General features: G+C 56.3%; 1 protein-coding gene across 3 annotated transcripts in view; it reads left to right on the top strand.

The window, feature by feature from the left end:
- RANBP3 (RAN binding protein 3) overlaps positions 1 to 24449 on the top strand; it is a 50992-nt gene that overhangs the window by 17327 nt on the left and 9216 nt on the right. Inside the window, exons 2-9 of one of the 3 annotated variants that reach the window (XM_045300084.1) lie at positions 4474 to 4529; positions 9520 to 9705; positions 15055 to 15091; positions 15170 to 15256; positions 16370 to 16441; positions 21713 to 21778; positions 22163 to 22255; positions 23254 to 23366. In XM_045300084.1, the coding sequence (XP_045156019.1) occupies positions 4474 to 4529; positions 9520 to 9705; positions 15055 to 15091; positions 15170 to 15256; positions 16370 to 16441; positions 21713 to 21778; positions 22163 to 22255; positions 23254 to 23366 (710 nt within the window). Of the gene's footprint in view, positions 1 to 4473; positions 4530 to 9519; positions 9706 to 15054; positions 15092 to 15169; positions 15257 to 16366; positions 16442 to 21712; positions 21779 to 22162; positions 22256 to 23253; positions 23367 to 24449 lie in introns of all 3 variants that reach the window. The other 2 variants (XM_045300083.1, XM_045300085.1) reach the window with 2 other exon arrangements.

Below are 24449 nucleotides of genomic sequence, written 5' to 3'. Positions count from 1 at the left end.
GAGGGTTCACTGTAGTTGTCATATCAAAAAGAGTTGTGCAGTCATTGCCACAATCCATTTGAGAATATTTTCTTCTTGTACTTGTTAATAGAGTAATTTTTTAATTGTGGCATAAATAAGACACAAGACATTCTCCGACAACTTATACATGTATAATTCAGTCCCATTGATTCTACTCTTTGTGTTGTGCAACCATTACTGATATCCTTTTCCAAATTATTCTACCACCCTTAACATAAACTCAGTGTCCCTTAAGCATGGTAACCATTGGTCAACTTTTTTTTTTTAGTAGTTTTCTTGACATAAATTCACATATCATACACTTCCATAGTTAAGTCTCATTTACAAAGAGTGTATGTCCATCATCGCAATCAATTCTATTACTCCCTCCTCCTCCTGCAGTCACTGTTTTCTCCCCAGTTCCCCTCACCCTCTCCAACCCCCCAACTCTTGTCCCAGTAAACCATTGGATCAGTTATTGTCTATGCAGCCACTCCTTCTGAGCTTCGTAAATGGGGAAACCTAGCATAAACTATTTTTTTTTGCATAAACTATTTTTTTAAGTGAAAGAGAAAAAAAGAATAATACAAAGATAAAAATAAACAGAAAGGATCATCAAAAATATTTTAAAAGCCAAAGAAGAAATTTATATCATGAAACAAGAAATATTTAGTTAGAGCAGTGGTTCTCCATGTGTGGGTTGCGACTCTTTTGGGGGTTGAACGACGCTTTCACAGGGGTGGCCCAATTCATAACAGTAGCAAAATGACAGTGATGAAGTAGCAACAAAAATGTTATGGTTGGGGGTTCACCACAACATGGGGAACTGTATTAAAGGGTCGCAGCATTAGGAGGTTGAGAACCACTGGCCTAAAGCAAATTCAGGATGGGTCGAGAGGGAGGTCAACTGACCAGGTATCATATTATACGGTCGTTTTCGACCCAGCATAACCAGGTTTACAATAATCTCTGGTAGCAAAGCTGTGTGAGTCCCTCGCTGTGATCAGAGGGTATCTAGCAGAGGCTTAATCTGACTAGATACTCTGTAGAAGGATTTTGGATTTCCACCGTCGATGTGCACCATTTAAACACTGGTACTTTTCCTTTCATCATAGTTGGGTTTTGTTCTTGTCATCTTTGGGTCACACAGACTGGTGTGCTTCTTCATTGTGGATTTAGTTGTTGCCTCACTTAGATGGCTACTTGCTTGAATACAAGCCTTTAAGACTCCAGACCAAGAATATTCTAATTGCTAGCCGGGCACCATCTACTTTCTTCACCACTTTGCTGGAGAACCCTATGTTCAGTGATCTCTTCATGAAGGCATTTCTCCTCTGTGGATGATTCCTCTTCCTGCACAGACAGCTCTGCCGCATCTGGCCGTCCGCCTGGGGTCAGTACTCTTGGCCAGCACCATGAAAAGGCATCAGCTCTTCAGTCTTCTTATTCCTCGTCCACGTGCACATGCTTAGGAGGTGATTGAAAGCGCTGAGGTGTGGGTCAGGCATACCTTAGTCCTCAAGGTGGCACCTTACCTTTGGCCTCTTAAGGAGCTCTCCTGCAGTCAGTTCCCTGCAGCACCCCCTCCCCATAGCCATGCTGGGCAGCTGTGTTGTCAGTTTTGCCACCAAACAGTCTCTTGACGAAAAGGCACATCGCCTTTGCATGGTGGTCCCTGGGGGGCCTAGTGGAAGCCTGCACCTTCCTTCTGTTGGGTGGTTGGAAACTACCCTCCTGAGATACCCCTGCCCCACTGTCTGCTCCAATGCGCCTGGGGATGCAGAGGTTAAGTGCTTAGGTTAGTCAGTGCCACAGCCACTTCTGTGCTGTTGCATGGGGGCACTTGGAGTCGGATGCATCTCCACAGCACCCACTACAGGAGGAGGCAGGTCCTGGACCCTTGTTAGGAATATGGGGGGTCCACACAAGTGTGGCTAGTTTCAGGGACCCTGCAGACACATATGGGTCTAGGTCAGTTGTTCTTTAAAGGCACCCACCCCCCACCCCCAAGCCTCCAGTTCTCACTGGGACACTAGTCTTAGACCTCCTGGGTGCAGGGAGAGCCTAGTCTCAGAGGACTGGGCCTCTAGGGCAGGCCCCAGGAGTTCCGCCTTCCGGGGCCTGGGCTGCTGGCTTCTCAGCCCATCTGGGAGCATCCCTGTCACCACAAGGACCAACCCTCACACTGGGCTACAGGCTGTGGGACAGCCCTCACACTGGGCTACAGGCTGTGGGACAGCCCCCACCCCCACCCCCCGCCTGCTGAGAGCCAGGGTCTGAGATCGTTACATGGATCACAATTGAGTTCGAGTGGGGGTGTTGCCTGGGTTGCAGGAGCTGGGGAGGGGCCCCTGGCTGCCCTGGTAGTAATGCTTCAGCCTCCAGAGGTAGAGTAGGGGCTTGAAAGGAGAAGGGGGGCATTCTAGGAACAACTCTGCTCTCCTCCTGCTGTGCACCTGAGCATTTGCTGTGTGGGCAGAGGGTCTCTGCATCGCATTTCCTCTGTGCTCCAGGCCCCACAACACCAACCGGAACAACCCCGGGTTTGTGGTGACTGATCTCTAAAGAGGGAGCCCGCGTGGTGCTGGGAGTTGACCGTTGGGTGACTGCTGCAAGCCCACCAGCCACTCTGCTGGAGGAAGATGAAGCTGTCTGTTTTGTAAAGATGTTCAGTATCAGTCTAGTCACTGAGCCAGAACCGACAGTGGCTCTGAGTTTGGTCAATAGGCATCTTGCTGGTGGCCCTCACTTGTTGGTTGGGAAGTACAGAGGTTCTAGAAGCCTGGGGGCCCCTGTTCTCAGGTTCTTCCCTGCCCCCATCCCAGCTTGGGTCTCAGTGGGCTGAGTGCCTATCAGCTTGCTTGGTGCCACCGCTGGGGGCCGGGTGGTCTCTGAAGCCCACTTTGGCTACTGCGATCAGCGACCAGGTCTGACCATGTGCAGGCTGAAGTTAGTGCTGGGGTCGGGTTTCACCCAGAGGGGTAGGCATTGTGACCTGTGACCCTGCAGCTGCTCATTGAGTGAGGCTCACAGTGACCCTACAGGACAGAGTAGAACTGCCCCACAGAGGTTTCCTAAGCCGACATCTTGACAGGAGCAGGTGGCCAGGCCTTTCTCCGGTACTATCTCAGGTCCAAGCCCTCCACCCCCACCCCTACACACACCTTTTGGTTTGTACCTTTGTGCCACCCAGGGCTCCTTTCTGTAACAGCCGCTGTCCCAAAAACCCTAGGGTACAGTTCTACTCTGCAACACACGAGGTCGCCAGAGAGTCGGACTGACTCCATGCACTGGGTTTGTCTGGTTTTGATTTGGTTCCCGAAAGGAGGTGGACTAGCAAGGGTCTGGTAGCAGCAGATGCCCAGGAGGGGGCGTGAGTGGGTTGGCTGGGCTCTGGGGCTCTGGGAGTCCAGCTGAGAGCCCCACAGAGAGAGCAGACGGGCCTGACTATGGCAGTGGGGCAATGTGTACAGTGTTTTGGGAGGGTCTTCTGGGATCATGCCTGGTGGTCCTGTACCTGCAGGTCCTGAATGAGTGCCTGAATCAGAGCTCAGACCCCACTGACCCTCCCTTTGTTGTGGATGTCCTTCAACATCCCTACCCCCTCCCCTCCCCTTCCCTCTCCCCCTCCCCCTCCCCCGCCTGTGGTCTGGAAGGAGCCCAGCACTTGTGTGTATCTCCAGAGCTCCGCCTCCACTGCCAGGTGCTGGCCTGGCTGTTCTTCCTCCCTCCCTGGCTCCATGTGTCTGTGCCCTGCCTTCAGGTCTGTGAGGCGTGCCAGGTGCTGTTCTGGGCTCACAGGGACATAGAGGACAAGCAACATCTCTGGTCTCCCAGGGTTTCTGGGCAAGGGGAGGCAGCACACACATCCCACCTCATAATCCCTGTGGCTCCCTGTCCACACTTGCACCAAAGGAAGCCAGGGCCCCACGGGTCCCTCAGCGCACCCAAATCCCACATCCCAGCTGGGGGTGAAGCAGCAGAGCATGGACAGCTCCTAGACAGAAACTGTCCACGACACACTTGTGTCACACTCAGGTGCAAATGACATGTCAGTGTCCCTGCCGGGCTCAGCTCTCTGAAGAGCACAGGCATACACTCTGGGATGCACACTGGACCCCTGGCTGTGCCCAGGAGTGCGTTCATAAATGAAACCAAGCCTTATCGAGTCTCCACCATTGGAAATTGAGAGACGCCCTTAAGAGAGGATTGGTCACCTGTGAGCCAAGTTCCCACAGGGCTGCCCGCTGCCATCCAGCCTGCCCCCCACCCCGTATCCTGGTTCCTGTGTCATGGGCACCCCCACTCAGCCCAGGTCTGCCGGCAGTTGCCCCTCCCCCCCTTGGCTTGGGGTGCTGTGACTCTGATGTTCATTTGTTTGCTTAACTGCCTTTAACGCGCGCAGTGTGTTTGCTGAGTGACTGCCGTGTTGAGGGAGAACAAAACAAAACAAAACCATTTTTCTTTTTGCAGAAAAGCCTGCCATTGCTCCGCCTGTCTTTGTGTTTCAGAAGGATAAAGGACAAAAGGTAAGGGGTGCCTGCAGGGAGGAGGCCCCTCCAGTGGCTTGGTGACAGCAAGTGGGGCGAGGCTGGAGAGCACTGCCGAACCTTCCGTCCGCACCTTACTGCCCTGGGAGTGGTGAAGATCTGAGGGGTTCTGCAGCCTGTTGCCCGCCTGAAGGGAGCAGCAGGGGATCCTACGATGTGATGGTGGTGGCAGATGTGTGCCTGGGCATCACTGGTGCCACTCTCATGGCTGTCAGGGTGGTGTCAGAATTGAGCAAGTGACTCCCCACTGGAGGTGAAGACTTGGTGGATTTCTCTGGAAAGCCGTGGCACTAGTTGCGCTTTGGTCATTTAATACGCTGCACAGACCGGATTCTGTGTGTCCTCAGAGGCATATGCTGCTTATCGACAAGTACGGTGCATGAAAGCCGCTTCAGCCTGTGTGCCAGCTCTCGCCAGCCGGCCCTGCCTCTTCTTCTGAGAAGAGACCAGAGCTGGCCTGGCTCCGTTTCCCTGGGCAACACTCACATCTTCCACTAGGGAGCGAATGTATGAGGAGTGGGAGGGGGTCCGCTGTGAGGTAGCAGTGGCTGCCCTAACTGACCCCACCCGCCCTGGGCGCCTACTGTGTGGCTTGTACTTTAATTCCCTCTGAGTTGTTTGCTAAGGAAAGAGCACCAGCCCCCTTGCACATTTCCTTCCAGTCTTGCTTTGGTCACCATCTAGGTGACGTTTTCAGGGTCCATCACACTGCCGCTCTGCCTGGCCCCGACAGCTCATGAGCTTCGGAGACAGGCCCTGGAAGATTCCAGTACAAAGGGGCGGCTGCAGTTCCTCTAGCTGTAGCAGCAGGATCTTTATGTTTTCGGCGTCGGTTGTATTAATCTGTTTTCTTCAGATTTTCAGTAATGTCAGAACTTTCCCCGAAGTTGGCATTTATGAGAATCATTTGGGGGGCCATGTTTCAAGCAAGCTAGGTAAGATACACACACACACACACACACACACACACACACACACGTTTTTTTTTGTAAGTAAGGCTTTGTTGGTGCCCAGCCTCTCCCATCCGCCCTTCACACCTCGCCAGCAGAGCGGGTGGTTTCTGCAGAGCCCTGGTGACCCGTAAGAGCAAGGCCTTTTACAGCGAACCTGTCAGCCAGCCCTGATGTGCTGGGAATTAAACAAGTCCTCACTGTGGAAGACCTGAGGAAAGCCAGCGGGATGGATGGACTGTGGGGAGAGAAGATTGGTTCCCATGAGGCTAAGATGCCTGCTGCCCGTTGACCATATCCCCGCCAGAAAGGAAGGCCTGTGCTCAGTGCTTACCGGTGTCCATCGTTCAGAGCTGGGATCACCTGGCGGCCTTCTGCAGTCATTAAGGCAGTGCACATGCTCTTATCAAAATATTGACTCTAAGCCAAACTCAAAATGAAGCTCTAAAAATAACTGTCCAAGGGCAGGTGGGCCATGTGTTTGAGCTGGGATACAGGAAGAGCTGCTGCCTCAGCTACTGGGAAACTGCCTGCTGCTGCTGCTCCCACAAGGGACCATTGCATCGATTTTGATCCCTGGAGACCCCAGATGCTGCAGAGTAGGACTTCTCCGTGTGCCCTCTAGGCTGTGGTGTTTATGGGGAGCCCTGGTGGTGCAGGGGTTAAGGGGTCACCAGGTGCTCCACTGGAGAAAGACCAGGCATTAGACCTCAGAAACCCAAAGGGCAGTTGTACATTGTCCTGTGGAAGGTTGCTGAGTCAGTGGGGTTTTTGTTTTGTTTTTAAGGACTCTGGTGCCACCAAGGTTAAACATCTGGCTGCTAACTAAAGGGCTGGTGGTTAGAACCACTAGAGCAGGGGGACTCAAACTTGTTAAATGGGGCCAGTTCACTGTCCCTCAGACCCATTGGAGGGCCGGACTATAGTTTAAAAAAACACTATAAACAAATTCCCATGCACACTGAACATAACTTATTTTGAAGTAAAAAACAAAACGGGCAAAAACACCCGGAGGGCCTGATAAATGTCCTCAGCAGGCCGCATGTGGCCCGCGGGCCGTAGTTTGAGGACGCCTGCACTAGAAGGTCAGAGAGAGAGAGACAGAGAGAGCGACATGGCAGTCGGCCTCTGTAAAGAAGTCCTTAGGACAGCTCTTGTGCACTGGGTTTGGTTCTCATCTTCACGGAGCAGGTCGCCACGTCTTTCTCGCGTGCAGCTGGAGCCACTCAGGAGCGGGGAGAGGTGGGGTGTCCCAGCTGGAATAGCATCTGTCTGTGCTGCTACTGGCCTGGTCTGCCAGCAGTCAGGTGGGGAGTCAGCACAGTCACAACACGGGCCTCCGGCAGGTCTGTAAAGAGCAGCTGCAGGCTCCTCCCCAAAGCATCGGCCTTCAAGACCCTTCCCCACGGCGGGGTCAACCTACATAAGCCAGATGGTCTCTTCTGAGAAAAGGGTGCCCCTCTTTCTTCTTTACCTTTTCACTTTGAAAAGGGAGCTTCATTGGTCCCATAACTGATAATCATTGTCTTTGAGGATCAAGAATTTGCTCTAAAAACTACTCTACGAGGTATTTTTGGAACAATGTAACCATGGATTATACTAGGTTGGGGGTGGGGAGGGGGGAGCGGCGGCAAAATATTCAAGGAACATTCAAATCCCTGGAGCATTTATAGGGACAGGCCTGCATGTCACTGCTCCTCGATTCACTGCTGGCTGCCGTCTTGTCATGGGTGTTGAAACTTATGGCTACCTCTCAGCCTTCGTGACCCCAATGCCATCGTCACGACCAGGACTTCAATGACATGGCCCAAAAGTGAGGTCAGAAAGCTGGAAGATTGGAAAGAAAAAGATCACGAGCTCCACGCCCTAGGTGTCCTCTGAGTTAGAGAACAGTCCACATAGCAGCGAGCCTGTGACGGCGGCCTGCACGTGACAGAGAGACCAGGTAGAGGTGTCAAAGAGTGCGCGAAGCTGCCCGCTCCAGTCTCCGTGACATGCAGAGCACAGATTGGGGGCAGTCTCCTGGCCTCTTGTTCCTGGTTGGCAGTACCTGGCCATGTAGCCGTTCACTGCCTGGCTGCTAACCAAAAGGCAGGTGGTTCAAACCTACCTCTTGACTCGGCAAGAGGAGAGAACTGACAATCAGCTCCCATGAACATGAGTGGACCCCTAGGAAACCTGGACCCTCCCAACCACAGGTGCCAAAACGAGTCGGGGCCAGACTGATGGCCGGGGGCTCCCTTGTCCCCGCTGGCTACCTGGTCTGATGCTTCCTCACATGCCCACACTCATGCACCGGGGCTCAGCAGCACAAGTCAGTGTGAAGACTGTTCTCCTCCTCGAGTCACGAGAAGTTAAATACTCTCATTGTCTAGCATAATAATTTCTTCCTTGTTTCTTTAATGTTGGAGGGTTTGGTTTTTTTTCAGGCAAGGCAGATGACCCTGAGGTTTGGGCCAACAGGATGGCTATTGAGCTTAGAGAGGGGAGGCAGGTGGGGAAGTGCTTGGAGCAGGATGAGTAGGGGCACCCAGCAAGAGCTTGCTTTTGGGGTGCCCAGCGTATCTTGTGTGTGTTTCAGGGTGAGTTCAAAGGTGGACGTGTTCCTGATGTTGGCAAGCAGCAGGCTCCGCATCAGTTCCTAAGAGCAGGAGCTTCTTGCCCAAGAGGAACCCACAGAGCCCAGTGGAAAATGCTAGAACACCAGGGAAGGGTGGAGTGGGTGGGTCTCTCAGGGATGGAAGATGACGGCCTCCCTGGATGTCAGGGCTGTCACAGAAGCATTGAGCATTAGCATTTGGAAAGAGAAGGGAACTCAAGTTGTTCTACCTAGAGGTGGACCTCTGAAGGGGTCCTCAACCTTGAGGATCAACAAGAGGGGGCAGGCTGGCAGCCCACAAACCCTCCCCGCCTTCCAATTGAGAGTGTCCTCGCCGGTGGCCCTCCAGGGGTGCAGATGAGCGCGCAAGCGTGGGGTTGCTACTGAAAGTTCTCACTGCCACCCCGTCACCGCTGACGCACTGCACCCTACAGGACAGGCTGGAACTGCCCCTGTGAGTTTCCAAGACTGTAACTCTACGGGAGTAGGACGCCCAGTCTCTTCCTCGGAGCAGCTGGCGGTTTCAAGCTGCTGACCTTGTGGATCGCAACCCCACTGCCTACCCACTGTACCACCAGGGCTCCTGATGAGAATGCTCTTCCACTTCCCTTACATCACATGCTTACTTCCCGTGGTCTGACATTGTTACTCTAGCTGACAAGTCAGTCACGTCTGAGGGAGGCAGGGCAGTAGCCCCTGTTGTGGTGAGGTCACACTGTGGGAAATGCCGAGCAGCGGGCTTGGCACCTGGAGCACACGGGGTCTGAGCCAGTTTCTCAAGGAGAGGTTCTTGGTGGTCATGCCCCAGAGCTCTTGGGCCAGACAAGGCTCTGACCTTCCCCATCTCTGCCCACTCCCACCCCCATGTAGGATGGGGTTTGTGCATTGGAGGGATGAAAACTTCCTAGAACTGAAAGCTCCCAGCTCTCCCCATCTTCAGCGGCCCATCTGCATTCAGGCAGGACAGCCACCTTCCACTCTGGGCAATGTTAGCGATGCCAGAGAAATCCCCACATTGGTCAGTGGACCCGGGGGGGGACAGCCCCAGTAGGGCACTCCACTCTTGAAGCATCTTTTAGCCCAGGACTCATCAAGAGTCCCACCCTCTCCCTAGTTATGGGGACTCTGCCCACGGGCTCTAGTGTGGACACTGCTTGGTCTGTCACTAGGGTGGTTTTCCCCCTGGAGGTGGCCTGAGAGCACATTTGACTCCACACAGGGCCGCCTGATAGTCTGGCTTGCTGTACCTCGCAGCCCAGCAGCCCACGCCCACCGCCCTCTTCCTCTCTCACATCATAAGGCCAGTCCTGGCCTTCTGGACAGCAGCCCTGGTCCCTGCCCCCTACCTCACCCCACCCCACCCCACCCCACCCGTATCATGGCCGTTACATTGAAGAAAAACTGTTTCTCTTGCTCCCAGTCCTCTGCAGATTCGGGAGAGGAGCCTCGGGGGGAGGCTGAGGCCCCCCACCATGGCAGGGGTCACCCTGAGTCAGCGGGTGAGCGTGCCCTAGAACCTCTCGCCCCCGCTAGTGCTCCAGCCAGCGCGCCTCCGCATCCCGCTGCTGAGGCCCCGCTCCTTCCTTTCCCGCGAGACCTGGCAGGGGTAAGTGCACACCTCCCTGGCACTCCTCCTGCCTGGGCCCTGCCCCACCCAGCTCAGCCACCTACCTGACCCCCACCCCACCCCCACCACCATAGAGCACCCAGGTCCTAGCTCAAGACAGAGGGATGACTCACAGAGACGCAGTCACTTTGCTCCAAAATCAGGCAAGACTTAGCACCTTTTCCACCTATACTTTCCTAACTAGAAAGCAAGAGACTTGAGGGGCAAAATCAGAATTGGGTTTTGGGGTAGAACCTTCCAGATCAATTCCAGCCCTTCCGCCCTGCCCAGAGTCTGTCTTAGAAACTGGCTGTGTGGCGGTGGCGCTTGGCTGGCTGTGTTTGCTGTGATTAGGCGAACTGCTTGCCTTCAACCAAAGTAAGATGGGAAGATAGAGCTTCCTTTGTGCCCAGTGGGAGCCAGCCCCTAGGCTCTTTATCCCTGTCTTACGAGGGCCATTGGAGAAGATGGTGGCCTCTGGAGGACAAGAACGGTCTAGGGGCATTTGAAGTTTGCAGACTCCACCCTTGCTGCACATGGAGCCCAAGGCCTGCCTTGGGACAAGAGCAGACCCCAGGGGCACAGACAGGTGGCTCAGCTCTCAGCAGAGGCTGGCAATTCGAGTTTGCCCGGAGGCATTTGGGAAGAAAGGCCTGGCAATCTACAATCTGCTTCTGAAAGATCACAGCCATTGAAAACCCTATGGCACACAGCCACTCCCTAAGGCACATGAGGTCACTGTGAGCCCTGGGTCAATGCCACAGCAGCTGGTTACAGGATACTGGGTATCAAGCAGCCTTCCAGGGAGCCATAGCCCCAACCCCGAGCCAGACCCTTAGCGCCAGGTTCATAAGGAAACCTTTAAAAGTCACCCCCACAAACCCTGGGTCTCCCTCTGCAGTCAGGCTACTATTTGGGGGGAACAAGTGTGTGACGGGGGTGAAGACAGCATCTTTGTCTCCAGAACCCCCGTAGTCCTTGCCGGCCCGAAAGCCCCCAGCCAGCCAGTGCTCCTGCCACTGCACTGGGCTCAGCCTTCTCAGGGCACTAAGGTATTCATCCCCCTGGTGGGTAGTATTTCTCTAGCCTGAGCAGGGGCAGGAAGACTCTGTTCTCAGTTCTCTGCCTACAACCCTTTAGCACCATCTAGGATCATTTGCATCTGCCAGGAGGCTGGGCTCTGCTTATGGCCACATCTGAAGCAAGAGTGGCTCTCAGCAGAAGTGCAGTCAAAGGGGCTGGGATGCAGCGGGCAAGAAGCAAAGGCACAGGGCCCTGAACTTCATGGTGACAGCTACCCTGCCAGAACTGTCAGGGCTGCTTGCCCACTCTACATAGAGTTTTGTGCAGGCAGTGCCCAGGAGTCAGGCATGCAAGGCGGCAGCCTGTGTCTACTAGAAGCCTGCTTCCTGGCCCTGTGGGCTTTGGGCAGGGCACTCAGCTGGGACATGGCAGTAGGCAGGGAACAGTAAATGACAACTGGAGGGTGCTTACAGCAGCATTGTTAGGTGCTGTTAAGGTGGGTTTTTTTACTTTTGGGGGTACCTCGTGTGACAGCTCCCTCCGCTATGGTCTTCCCAGGAACAGCTCGCCAGGCCTTTGCTCCTGTAGCCCTGCTGGGTAGGTTTGGCTCGAAGCCAAGTGCTTGGCCACTGTGTCACCAGGGCTCCAAAGAGTTGGTGTAGGGAGCCTCAGACTCAGCTGTTGAGTCACCAGAAGAGGGGGCAGCACTGAGGCACCGGGAAGTAAGTGGAACATTCCAGTATGAGGCTGGAGACTTGTTTTGTTTCCTGGGGCTAACATGTATGCATGCTGTCTGTGGTTGTAGCATCTGTAGCTACTGACACACCCAGTCTCTCATGGAGCACCTGACACCACTGGGTGACAGCTGTGAGCCCTCCCGAAGGGGCCCCTCACGCTCCAGGTGAGTGGTGTCTGGTTGGTGGGAAGACGTCTCATCAGCTGCCCTTCTCCCTTGCTGGGCAGAGGAAGGCAAGGCAAGCCTTTCTGAGGTCAGTTAGGCCATAAGTCAAGCCAGACAGAACCTGGTCCCAGCTGCCTCTTCAGCCTGGCCTGTGTCTTTAGCATCAGAACGTTGGGGTCACCCCACACCCATGTGAACCAGCAGGTCTCCTGAGACGTCTCGTCTGCTCCTCCTCCCAGGTCCCCCAGGACAGGAAGCCCAAGGTCGTGTCCTACACAGCAACTCTCTCCTTGTTGCTTGTAAAAGCCCTGTTGTCCTCCAGTCTCACCCACAGTCTGGCTGGGGATGGTTCAGTGCTGGGAACACACTGCTGCCTCTGGGAGACAGCCTGAAGACCAAGCCGCATGCACAGGCCTGAGAGATCTGGCCTGACCGACCAGCTTGGCCAGAGTTAACTTTGCCTTATCAGACCCACTAGGTAGCGTAGGCGGGCTCTTAACAGCCTCCTTGCACCATCTCGGACCCCTGCTCAGCATTTAGCTTCTCACCCCTCAGCCAACAGACTCTTCCAGCAGTCCCTGCTCTCTCCAGTGCTGCTTGTTCCGTGAGACTCCCAACTAGTGCTCCTGCCCCATCCTCCTGCTGCAGCATCCCAGCCCGACTCCTCCCCAAAGTCCACACTGCTTCTGCAGGGGGCCCATGTGTTCCACATAGAACTTTTCTTTCTTAGTCTTGTTTCCTGGGACCCCAGGAAGCTGCAGCCTTCCTCCCTGCTCAGTTTTGTCTGTCTCTGTCTGTCTGCCCTGCTCAGGAGGGGGTCAGGTGGAGCGTGAGAGCATCTGGCATTGTGAGCCGGGTCTGGCCTCTGTCTCATGTAATCATGGTGGTCTGGGGACACGGGGATGGAGGAAGCTGGCTTGTACCCTCCAGTCTGCACGGGATTGGAAGGTCTCGTGGCCACCATCCATCTGTGAGACACAATCCTGGAGCTCACAGCTGCCCCTGAAGTCCCTGTCACGGCCCAGCTGCTCACGCAGCAGCAAGGGCCCTACCACAGGTTCTCTCTGGGCTCGCCCCTCCCTGTGGCACAGGGCCTTCTCTCTTCTGCCACCTGATAGAAGGTTTCCGTGGGGCACCCCATCACAACTCTACAGTGACACATTCTGTTTTGTGAAAGGTGGTCGGGGAAGTGGGCCTCCCAGCCCCCACTTCTCTCTGCCTCTACAGCACCTCAGCATGCAGTCCAGGCGTGGCCCTCAACTCGCTCTCCTGCTTGGGGCTAAGGGCAGCTCCAAATGCCCTGGGAAAGGCCTTGACCGCCCAGCAGCCGTGTCTGTGGGGCTGACAGCCCCCAAGAGCCTTGAGGCTGCCCCCAGAGTGGCTGGCAGCGCTTTCTCATGAATTTGCCCTACTCGTTTTGGACCCTGGGAGGTCCCCAGTACCATATCTTGATATCTCTTAGGGTGCTCTTGCCAGAGCTGCTCACCCCAGCCACCCAGAGGGCCATGTCTGTGGAGTGGTACTCAGGGGAGCCTGATTCTGGTCTGGCCGAGCACCCCTGCAGTGGGGGCCTGACAAGGAGAGGACCATGGTCCCGCTGTATCAGGAGAGCAGGGCAGGAAGTGGTGGGAGTGCTCTCAGGGTGAAGGACTGGCACTGACTGAGAATGGGGTCACAGCAAGTGGGTCTGAAGGCTGATGCCACGGGGGTGCTGGGGGATGCAGAGCTTTGGGCTGGTGGAGGGGACCCACTGTGGAAGCAAGGGTGGAGCAGGGCTCCTTCAGGCAGATGCTGCTATGTGACTCGGTGTCTGTTGGGGAGCTGGGGCCATGTGCCCCTATATAAACACATAGAAGAGCTCTGACCAGGACACGCAGAGACACGTACAATTACAAGATGGTGCTTGTTGGAATGAAAGCTGAAGAGATGCCTGGTTTCTGGGCCCAGGAGCCCCTGCACCAAGTAGAGTCCCCCACGGTTTCCCATGCTGAAGTCAGCAGCTGGTCACCAGGTCTTTCTCCCACAGCCTCTGATGGGTTAGAGGACCAACTTTTCACTTAGCAACTGAGCACCCCACTTATGCACGAGCACACCTGAGATGAGGCGGTGGCAGCAGGGCCTGCAGTCCTGGGAGGAGACACAACGTGATGTAGAAGCCGACTGCTCAGATGTCTAGCTTACCTCATGCCATACAGGGCTAGAGAGAGAGGAAGTGGTTTGTGAGCCACAACAGGGTTCTGACGGGTGTCGGCCCATTGGGTTCAGAAAAGCAGTCCCTAGGGTAGCAGAAGCTAGGTCAGAGGACCCATCAGGTACCAAGGATCCTCTCGCAGCAGCCAGGGGGCCTGGGAGCCTCACCTGGGCTAGGTGTCAGGTGTGCAGCCCCATGCAGCAGGCACTCCCTGCCAACCCGTGGAGATAGGGCTGGGCATGAGCTGGTGGTACACCCTTCTCCCAACTGCACTGAGGACATCCTCCCTCTTGAGTGCTCCCAGCCTCAGCAGGACAGGTCTGTCCCTGCTTCTGCAGCCCATGTGAGCGTCGGAAAGGTTGTAAAGAACAGACGCAGAGACCTATGTTAGGCAGGGTGCGGGCACGGGCCCTCAGCCCTTCCCAGAAAGCTGTGCCAGCCCTGCTTTCAGAGGTTCCGGCTCCAGGCCGTGGGCTTGTTATTGTGGTCTTGCCGGGGGCACAGAGCCCTCGACCTGAATCCCACCAGCCCCTCGAGGCGGGTGGTCCCTTTCCAACTCCCCAAGGAAAATTGGCTCCTCTGCTTGCTCCCAGGTGGGATGTTCTAGGAGGAGGGCAGGTCACACTCCTGGGTTTGCTTATAAGTCCAGCTTCTGAAGACACATGAGTCCCTCTGGAAGGACTGCTTGTCTCCGGGGACTATTGTGAATTGCTATCTTTTCAAGTTCCAAAATCAAGGCTAAGACATTCTATGAGCCGAGGGGTGTCTGCAGCCCCTGCATTTGGAGTTGCTCTCTGGACATTGGCCCACAGCAGCTGGGTTCTCCTCTGTCCATAAAGATGAACTTGTCTTAAGGCAGATCAGCCAGCAGGGCACACCAAGGTCAGGAAAGCCCACCACCAGGGTCCGGTGTGACACGGCCGTGCAGAATGAGCCCTCAAGCTGCCCAGGACCACCTGCAAGCCCTTGGCAAGCAGGGTCGAGCCCAACATGTGGCTGTGTGGTGGCGGAGGGGAGGGGAGGTCAGGTGCAGCACACCAGTGAGGGTGACCTGTGCAGATAGGGAGTGACCCAGCTGGTGTAAACTCGTCCTCCTTGGTTCTGAGCCAGGGGGTGGTGGGTGGGGTGGTTGTGGAGGAGTAGGGTGGGAGGTGGCATTCCTACGTGCAGGGCTCGTGCTTGCTCCCTGCTGGCCGCCCGACCCCCACTCACCCTGCCTCCACTCTTGTTTCAGAGGTCAGCCGGCGGCTCCAGTCCAGAAGGGGGAGAAGGTAAGGGCACCCTGCAGACATTTGACCATCTTGAGTGTCAACGCGAGAACAGTCTGACTCTCTCACCATTCTCTGCAGACTCTGACCGTGAAGATGGGAATTACTGCCCTCCAGTCAAGAGAGAAAGGACATCATCTTTAACCCAGTTCCCACCTGCCCAGTCAGGTAAAGGCAGACATGCCTCCAAACCCCAATGCCTTTCACCACTCCAGCCCGAGCAATCACTGCAGTGGGAATCTGTCCAGAATGCACAGGTACTACACACACACACACACACACACACACACACAAACTAGTGACACGTGCAGAGAGACTGCAAAGATGGGTCAATATTGTCCCTTGGAATTGGACAGTACCGAGTCCCCTGTTACTCAGATACACGGTAGTACTCCCACCTACCTTCTTATTGGCCAGCAGCAGGCCTGGGACTGGGTCTCCCAACTGAGCAGCCCAGGCTCACACTTGTGCATGCGCATGCGTGTGTGGACACACACACACACCACACACACCACACCACCCCCCAGCACCACCCAGCAGTGCTTCTGGCAGTAGTAGCAAGTCCTGTGGGTCCCTGACGGCTGAGTCTGGCCAGGCCTTTGGAGCACTTGGAGGCCTGGGGTGGGAGTCCGGTGTGGGAGGAGGCCGCCCAGGTGGAGAGCCCTGCTCCTGAGATGCCTAAGAGACTGCTGCTTTGCTCACTGACCGGGCAGTGGGACCGTCCTATTTGTTAGCAGTCCAGGCAGGGGCAGCTTTTTAAAAGACTCCTGCGTGCTCAGGCAGCTGTCCCACAGAGAGTGAGCTGTCAGTCCCTGATCATGGCTTGCAGTCCTTCCTGCTCGCTCAGCATTTCAGAGATCCGGCAGGAGTCGGGGGTGGGGCAAGGCCCAGCCCATTTGATTTGTGGGCCCACTGGAACCCTGCCTCCCTGGTGCTCTGTGGCTTTGTGGAAGATGGGCTGGGGCCGGGGGAGGGTGGTCTCAAGAATCTGAAGTGCTGGCCTGGCCACTGCATTTGTAGGAGCCTGTTGGCGGGCTGGGGCCACAGTTGGTATTGTAAGGAGCAGCATCCCAGGTAGGGCGACTGACTGCCCTCTGACTCAACGGCAGTGGCACTGGGTGAACAAGAGGAGCAAGGCTGAGGCCCAGGCTCAAGAGAGACTTGGGGACGCCCAGAGCCGGAGGGGAGCCTGTGCTGTGGAAAGGTGGCCTGGAGTATCTGTCCCCCTCATTCACCTCTGTCTTCTTGTCCCCGCCCCTTCCTGCACCACTTGGCCAGCAGTATCAAAAAACAATGTCTTCATGCCGTCCACCTTCTGTGAGTCATCTGCAGGCAATTCTGACTCAGAACCAGGTGAGCCGAGCCCACCCTCCCTCCCCTGCCGTTCCTTGCCATGACACACCTTGTACAGAAGGAGAAATCCAGCCTTCCCTTCCTGAGGGTTTGGGGTCCAGGGGAGCAGGGGAGATGAGGCTGAAGAAGCCCTTCGGTCTCTGTTTCTGTCAGCAAGGCTGTTTCTGTGTGCAAGTTCATTTACAAACCAAAACAGACAGGTGTGCGACCTGCTGTTCCCAAAGTCCTACCTAAGTGCAGGCTCACACTCAGGTTTGCTGAGAAGGAAATCACAAAGGCCTTGCTGCAGCAGGCCCCCTACTCCGTTCCCCTCACCCCCCGCCCCCTCCTCCCCAAGGTGGTGGTGGACCCCACTCTGGCGTGTGAGGCAGAACTGCCCCCGAGAGCTTGTTGTGTTGTTTTTGCTCCAGAGGGCTTCGAGACTGACCTTTCAGGAGCAGAGCCCAAGGCCGACCTTCTGAGGTACATCCGGGTGGGGGCCAGCCACAGGGCTGTCACGCAGCACTGCTGAGGGCCTGTCCCCTCTGGCCCCGTTCTGTTTTAAATTCCAACCGGGATGAAGCTGTGGCTCTGCTCAGAGCAAACGATCTGATGGCCGGCTGAGAGCTACAGAGAGCAGCTGGTCCCGCTGAAGCTGATGGGCCTGCCTTTTTTGGTCTTTTCGCTAGAGGCCAGCTCCCAGACTTCCTGACCGGTCTCCCTTGGGGCTTGAAGAACTCATAAAGAGTTTCATGAGGCCTGCAACAGCCCAGGTTCTGCAGTCCAGCCCTCGGGATAGAAACCCATTGTTGGCTTCAAACACACAGCCAGGGCACCACGCCAGTGCCTGCCATTCCCACCCCCCGCTGTAAATGGGCCTCTCCACCCGCACAGGCTGAATCCGAACCTACGGTTTAACAAGGTCCCCGTGGGAGGCTTATAGCAGATCCCCAGGTGAGGGCTTCATAAGCTTGGGGAGCTTGTTAAAATGTAGTTGGGCTCAGTCTCCGCGGGGGTGGCGGGGGGCGGTCGGGGGGTGAAACCAGAAGGAAATGGCTCAGAGCCCTGTGTGTGGCCAGAGAGCCCACCCTCTGGTGGTATCCCAGGACCAGGCGAGTCTTCAGACTTTACGGGTTCATCTGTGAAGTCACCCACCAGCCACTCCCCACTCAGCTCTTGAGTGGCAGCTCTTTGGAGCCGTCCTCCCTGCCCACCCTTGTCAGGTCCGTGGAAGTCAGGTGGTGGTTGGTTGGTTGGTTGGTCGGTCGGTCAGTCAGTCCATTGGTTGACCGGGCCCTTGCCCGGCAGGTAGAAGTCTGTGCACAGCCTCATGCCAAGGCATCCCTCCTGGGTCTGGGCTGGTTGGCACCATTTTCCCTTTGCCCCTTGAGCTGCAGTGTGTGTCTCGGGCGCCCCTCCCTCGGCCCTTGAACCTCTGTGCTGGGAGGAGTGTCCTGAGGAGCGGGGGTGATTCAGGCCTAGCCTGCTGGGCTGCCCTGAGCTGGGTGGAGTGGGGGGTTTGCTGGCAGCTGGGTGTAGCCATCTATGGAGGAAGATTTAGCAGCTTCGCCCCACTGCCCTTCTCCTTTCTCCCTTCCCCTCTCCTTCCTTTCAGCTTTTCATATTTTTTAAAAATGTAATGCCTGTGAAGATATTTAGAAATTCCTTGTAAATATGCTTTACCTCCAGACCTCATTCCATGTGGCCGGTGGTCCCAGGGATGCCGTCCGTCCCTGCAGAGCAGGGGGCCGGGGTGGCCACTCCATGCCTCGGATACCCTTAGTCTGTTTGCAGGCCAAGCCACTTGCTCCTAACCTTCCATCACGTTGGTGTGGCATGACCTCCCTCGTGGTTAGACCAGGCCAGGCCACATTGTGGCTAGAAGACCTCAGGAGTAAGCTGGGTGCAGCTCCACCCAGGGGTGTGGGGGGTGGGGGGGCAGGGAGGGAGTTGTTTCACTGGTCACGTGTTGGGTGGCTGCCAGGCTCTGTGCTTCTGCTTTGTAGTTGGTGCTTTCTGGAGAGATGTGGGGACCCACTTTCCCCGCTGGTTGCAGCACTGGAAGTAATTATCCTTGGCGCCAGGGTGCCAAGTGGTGGTTTTCTTGCCCCTTGTCTGCACCCCCACCCCCACCTCACCCCACCCCCCGCACAAGTTCTCTGGTCCTCTCCTGTGAGGGCACGCTCCCTCTTCTCCTGTTGACTTTCTCACTTACCTGCTGTGTCAGCGCAGACCTACAACCCTAGTGGTGCAGCAGCTAACGAGCTCGGCTGCTAACCAGGTCAGCCATTCCGATCCATCGCCAGCCCCAACCAAGCAATATGGGGCAGTCTGCGTCTGTAAAGATCTCACCACCTTGGAGCTGACACCATGGGGACCCTCCTGGGAGGTTCCCAGACTCAAACCCTTCGTTCGCAGAAATAGAAAACCTCATCTGTTTCCCGAGGAGCTGCTAGAGGGTTTGAACTGCTTGAGCTATGGTTCGCAGCTAGTAGCAACCAGGCCTCCTCCATAAGAACTCAGCCCTGGAAAACGCTCTGGACTGCTCTGCTCTCCTGTAGGGTTATTAGGAGCCAGGAGGGGCTCGCCACAGTTAGAGCTTCTGGCTTTATGCTCTGCTGGCACAGTGGTAAAGTCTCGGCAGCTAGCTCAGGGCTTGAGCCCAGCAGGAGAAAGGCCTGGAGATCTGCTTCCGTGAAGTTGTACAGCCTAGGACCCCGCTCTGGGCACGGCTGCTCTGTCCAGCGGGGAGGGCTGTCACTGAGTCGTGTTTACTGGGGGACCACAAACTGCATTTGTGCGATGGCAGGTGATCTGTTGGTGGCAGTGCAAGCACGTGCACCCTCCTCAGCTCTCCTTTACCTTACATCCTGGCACTGCCTAGTCTTACCCTGACCCTGCCTGGAATCAACCCTTTCCTAACCAAGCCCTGGGCCTTTTTAGGGGTGAGAGGTACTTAGAAACCTAGATGGGATATTGGGTGCTAGCGGGGGATCTCAGCCTCCAGGCGTGTGCTCATAACATCTGGGTGTTTCTGCACCTCTCTGCCTTTCTTCCTCCTCTCTCCAGGTAAGCAGGGTTCCCAGAAAGACTTCTAGTCTAGTGTGGCTAACAAGCCCTATGCGTGCCGCCCCAGCTCTCTCCTTTCCAACAGTGAGCACCAGCTCTCTGTCTACTCCTGGCTCTTGCCCACTCGCCACCAGCGCTTTCTCCGGATGCTTTTCAGCATCTGCTCCCAGCCAGCTTCTGTTCTGGTTCATTATGCTCCTTCACTCCCTGGAGGGCAGAAGCTGCCAGAGAAGGAGTGACCCCTCCCTCCTGCTCGACAGCCTGGCCGCCTCCCACCCCTGCTGTGTGCAGCCCAGCATCAGTCAGAGTCTGGCCATGCTGTACTGCTCTGCACTGCACTTGGACGGTTTCAGGAGGAGCAACAGTTTGGAAACTGAGAAGAGGAGGCCTTTGTTGTAATGGGGCAGGCCCATGTTATCCTGGGAAGGGGCTTCTGAGTCCCCCGCCCCAGCTTCCTGGGGTGCCGGCCTGGTCTGCCATCCTTGCTGCATTTCGCAAATCTGTAGACAAAGTCCACTTCGGGACCCTTTAAGGATGGTGTGCGTTGTAAATGTCAGCGTAATTGGAAGCAGTTCCCTAAATTGCCCTCCAGGTTTTGAATGCTCTCATGTTGGGGGACTTCCCCCTTGGTGCTTTGGAGCTGGACTCTGACTCCGGGCCACTGGGGGACAGAGCAGGCCTCCCCCGGAGGGTTTCCTTGGCCACCTTCTGGAAGCAGACCAGGCCTTTCTCCGTCGTGCTTTTTGGCTTTTGGCTGATGGCCGAGCGCTTAACTGTTGTGCCCCCAGGGCTCCTTGTGTGTTGCAACATCCCTTCTAGCACAGCCTTCTCTCTAGGCTGTTAGAGCCCTGCCCCAGTCATGGGCAGGAGCCACCCTCTCATCCTGTCCTTGCCCAAGAAGAACAGTGAGAGCACCCATCCACCCGCCCTCCATTCTGGCCTCCGATCGGATTTCGTGTCTTAAGGCTGGGGCTTTGTGGGCATACTTGTTTGGCGTTGTGTCTCCCTAGAGTAGTGGGACCATCACATGCCATCGGGACCATTTTTGGCTCCCTCTCCATTCTCCCCACTCTCCCCTCCTGGCAGAACCGGTCATCTGTCTGCTGTCTTTGTGGACTCAGCTGACCCAGGTAGTTCGTGTGACTTTGTGGCTTTGTGCACGTTTGCCCTGGTGGGACAACAATTAAACATGCAGCTGCTGACTAAAAGGACACCACTCTGAGCCCCCACAGCAGCTCCGGGGATCTTCTCCCCTGAAGGTCACAGCCCAGGAAACCCCATGGGACAACTCCTCACTGGGCTTGGGGCTGGTGTGTGTCCTCGAAGAATCAGCTGGCCGCCCTTTGGGTTCTGCGCCCCTAAACAGTGGGTCCGTCTCTCTGTCAGCACCACCTCTGTCTGGGTTACTGTTGCTCTGGGGGTGAGTTTCCTGAAGCACCCCCACACACACCTTGTACTTCTTTTTTAAGCTTGTTTGGTGACCCTCCGATGCCCGTCAGCGACGCCTGTTAGTTTCATAGGGCTGGGGTGGCGCCTCTTTGGTCCTGTTGGTTCCCTGCAGTGCTGGTCCTTCTCGATTTGATGTTCACCAGGGGGTTCTCCTCCTCGCCCTTCAGTGGTTTGTTGCCAGTGTAGAGAAATCGAGTGGGTTTGTGCCCTGAAAGCTGGGCTGGACCTCAGCTCTTGGGCAAGGCTGCTAGTGCCTCCACCCCACCCAGAAGCTGAGCCTCACTGCCTGTGCTGTCCCAGATGATGGGCCTTCTGCCCTGCCTTCCCCACCTGAGTCCAGGAGGCCCATGAGGAGCAGTGGGGCGCTAGCTGGCTTAAAGTCAGACTTCCAGGCCTCTGCTGTCCCCTGGAACTCAGCCTCCCTGTCCCAGGGAGCCCACTTCAGGACAGGAGCTCCTGCCCCCAGGCCCTCGGGGCTCTCATTACGGGAGCAGGGAGGCTCAGCAGCACATCTGGAAACCAAGTTGTCCTCCTCCACCCGTCCCCCGATGTCTGCTCTGACTGCTGAGAGGCAGGCCCCCCACACAGCGGCTGCCTGTAAGGCTGTCAGCCAAATGCTGAGCCTCCAGCAGGGAGGGTCCCCCGCCCCTCCTAGAGTCCACCACTCTCCTGTCCAGCCTGACCCTGGGCTCCCACAGCTTGCTGGACTCGGAGAGTTCTCTGCTAAGTCCCCCCAGCCTCTCATCCACCCTCCCTGCTGTCTTGTGCTTTCAGAGGAGAAGAGCAGTGGGTTCCGGTTGAAGCCGCCAACGCTCATCCATGGCCAGGCGCCCAGCGCAGGTAGGCATGGTCTGGGGGACCCTGGAGCCAAAGAAAAGACCCCACCAGGCTGCCCCTAGCCAGTAGGCCAAGTGGGACCAGGCTGCCCCCAGTCAGTAGACCAAGTGGGATGTGGGGTTGGGGTTGGGGGGTCGGGGACTGAGCCCAGGAAGGGCTTCCCAGAGCATTCTGTCCCCTGCTGGCCTTCCTAATGCTGGCTGGACCCCCCATTTCTCGACTTAGAAAAACCAGATTCAGAGGGTGCCTTCAGGGCACCCCCAGGCCAAACTCTCAGCCCCTGGGGAGCACCTGGGGCCTGAGAGGTGAGAAGAGAGTATACTGCACCTCTGTGAGTGCAGCCAGAGGTCTGAGCCCCCAACTGGCCTTCCCCCACCTGCCTCCCAGGTCTCCCTAGCCAGAAGCCCAAGGAGCAGCAGCGAAGCGTGCTCCGCCCAGCCGTGCTGCAGGCCCCGCAACCCAAGGCAGCCTCCCGGACTGGTAAGGAGCTGCCCTCAGCCCAGGGCCATGCTCTGCCCATGAGCACCCCTGCAATGACCTCATCAGGACCAGAGCCTGTTGTGGGCACCATGAGCCCTGCTTCCTTGTAGTCCCCACCTTGGCCGGACTCCCCCAGGTAGCAGTGTTCCTGCTATCTCCACACAGATAGGTGGTGGCTCTACCCCTGTGCACACATGCGCACACATACCACACTACACCCCCACCCCCACCTGTTTTTCTCAAGGCTTCCAGGCACCTCAGAATGCCCAGCACTGCCCCTTCTGGGGCCCACTTTTGTAATAATTCACTTTATTTTTTATTTCTAAAAAGTCTTTTTTTTTTAATTATTTTAACAGTTTTTTTAAACAGTTTTATTGACATTTCACATATCATACAATTCAGTGGTTCAATGTATGTAATGGACTTTTTGTTACTTAAAAAACAACAACAAAACATACCCTTTTCCACCAACACGGCAAAGCGATTGTAGTCGCACACTGAATGGGAAAGCCAATTGTCGGTTATGAGAGTCATGATCTCAAGAGCTTAGAAGAATAAAAATACACGAGCCAAATTTTCTTTATCTCCCTTTTCTGTTCATTGGCAGCACCAAACAAGCCGGCAAATTGACCGTCCCCAGTGCTTTTTGACATAAGCACTCAGGTGTTCATGTTGTTGTGAGACATTCCCGCGCCCCGCCCCCCTCCCCCCATCAAGTCTCTGACTTAATGGTGGTGTTCCGGAGCCTGGTGGTGCAGGCGCCACCGAAGACTTGTCTCGGGGCCCTGGGGCAGCTTGCTCTGCTCTGTCACTGGCCTCACTGGGAGTGGAACCAAAGCAGTGACGGTGGTCACAAGTAGTTCCTTCTCTCAAAGTGACACTGCCAGCCGGCCCGGCCCAGTGATTGGCAGGCAGGAGCAGGAATCGGACTGCAGGGTGCATGTGCCCGGGGCAGGTCCTTCCTCCACCCTCAGCACTCCTGCTGTCTTCCCACCCAGTCCCGAGCAGCGGCACCAACGGGCTCAGCATCCCAGCAGACTGCACGGGGGCCGTAACGTCTACGTCGCCTGACAACCCTGCGCAGAGGAGTCCCTCGGAACCCGCTGACGAGGTGCGGCCCCTGGAGGGGTTTGTCCCGGCTCAGGGACAGTGTTGTTGGTCCTGAGGGTGGCGGGTGCCAGTCAGCTCGGGAGCCGAGGCACACTGTACTGCAGCCAGGCCATTCCCCTGCCTGGGTGTAGTGCTCATTCCCAGTGGCCTGGGACACTGGAAGGAGTGTCTCTGTCTCCATGCTCTGGAAGCCCCGTGGGGACAGACAGACTTACCTATGTCCCTCTGAGTTCAAAACATTTGCCTGGGAATCGGCTCAGAAATAGTTTGGGGTTTTTGTTTTTTAAAGTCCCTTGGGGCCCTGGGAAGGCAGAGGCCCCAGGCATGTGTTTCCCTCGGCAGCTTTAAGGTGACCATACAGTGAGGAGCCTGCTTGTGATGCAGGCAGAGCCTCGGCTCTGTAGGAATCGGGGTCTGCCTGGCCCCAAGTCACTATGAGGGTTCCTGCAGTAGGCACACACACACTCACACACACACCACACGTGCAGATGTGCAGGCTCCAGGATCATTTGCAGTTAATTTAAGCCCCCAGGAGGCTTAAATCCAACCACTGTTGGTATGGAAATCTGAGCTGTCCCACGCACGCTGCCCCTTGGACACTGGTCACTGGGTTGGGAGGGCACTCAGTCAGCTGTGTAGTCTTGAGTTTGAGGGAGATCCAGCCTCAGCCTCTCCATGGCTCTGAGTGTGGGCAGCACCAGCTGTAGCTGCTCCCATCCCTGACCCCTCGCTGGGGTGGCCTGCCCCTGCCCCTGCAGTGTTGACAGAAAGGCTGCTCCTCCCCCAGGTCACACACCCAAGGATGCTCAAGCTGACCCCCAAGCAGTGTGGTCTCCAGCCCCCACCGCCCCACTGCCATCCCTGCTCTCCCGGCCTCTGTGCAGCCTTCCAGGGACATGAGTCCAGGCTGCTTCACAACAGGAAGGGTCCCACCCTCCAGTAGCTAAGCTGTGCTTCTGTGGGTGGCACCTACTTGCAGTGGAGATCCTGTGCCCCCCACCACCACCACCTCCCGCCATGCCCCTAGGCTGCCCCTTGGGGACCTGCCGGGCTCACTACGTGGATCCTCCCCGTCCTGCTATTG

The sequence above is a fragment of the Echinops telfairi genome, unplaced genomic scaffold, assembly GCF_000313985.2.
Source record: "Echinops telfairi isolate 266 unplaced genomic scaffold, ASM31398v2 ScPeMD7_7459;HRSCAF=8497, whole genome shotgun sequence".
Classification (NCBI taxonomy): Eukaryota; Metazoa; Chordata; class Mammalia; order Afrosoricida; family Tenrecidae; genus Echinops; species Echinops telfairi.
Note: the sequence above shows the minus strand (reverse complement) of the source record. Positions and strands in the feature narration are given on the sequence as shown.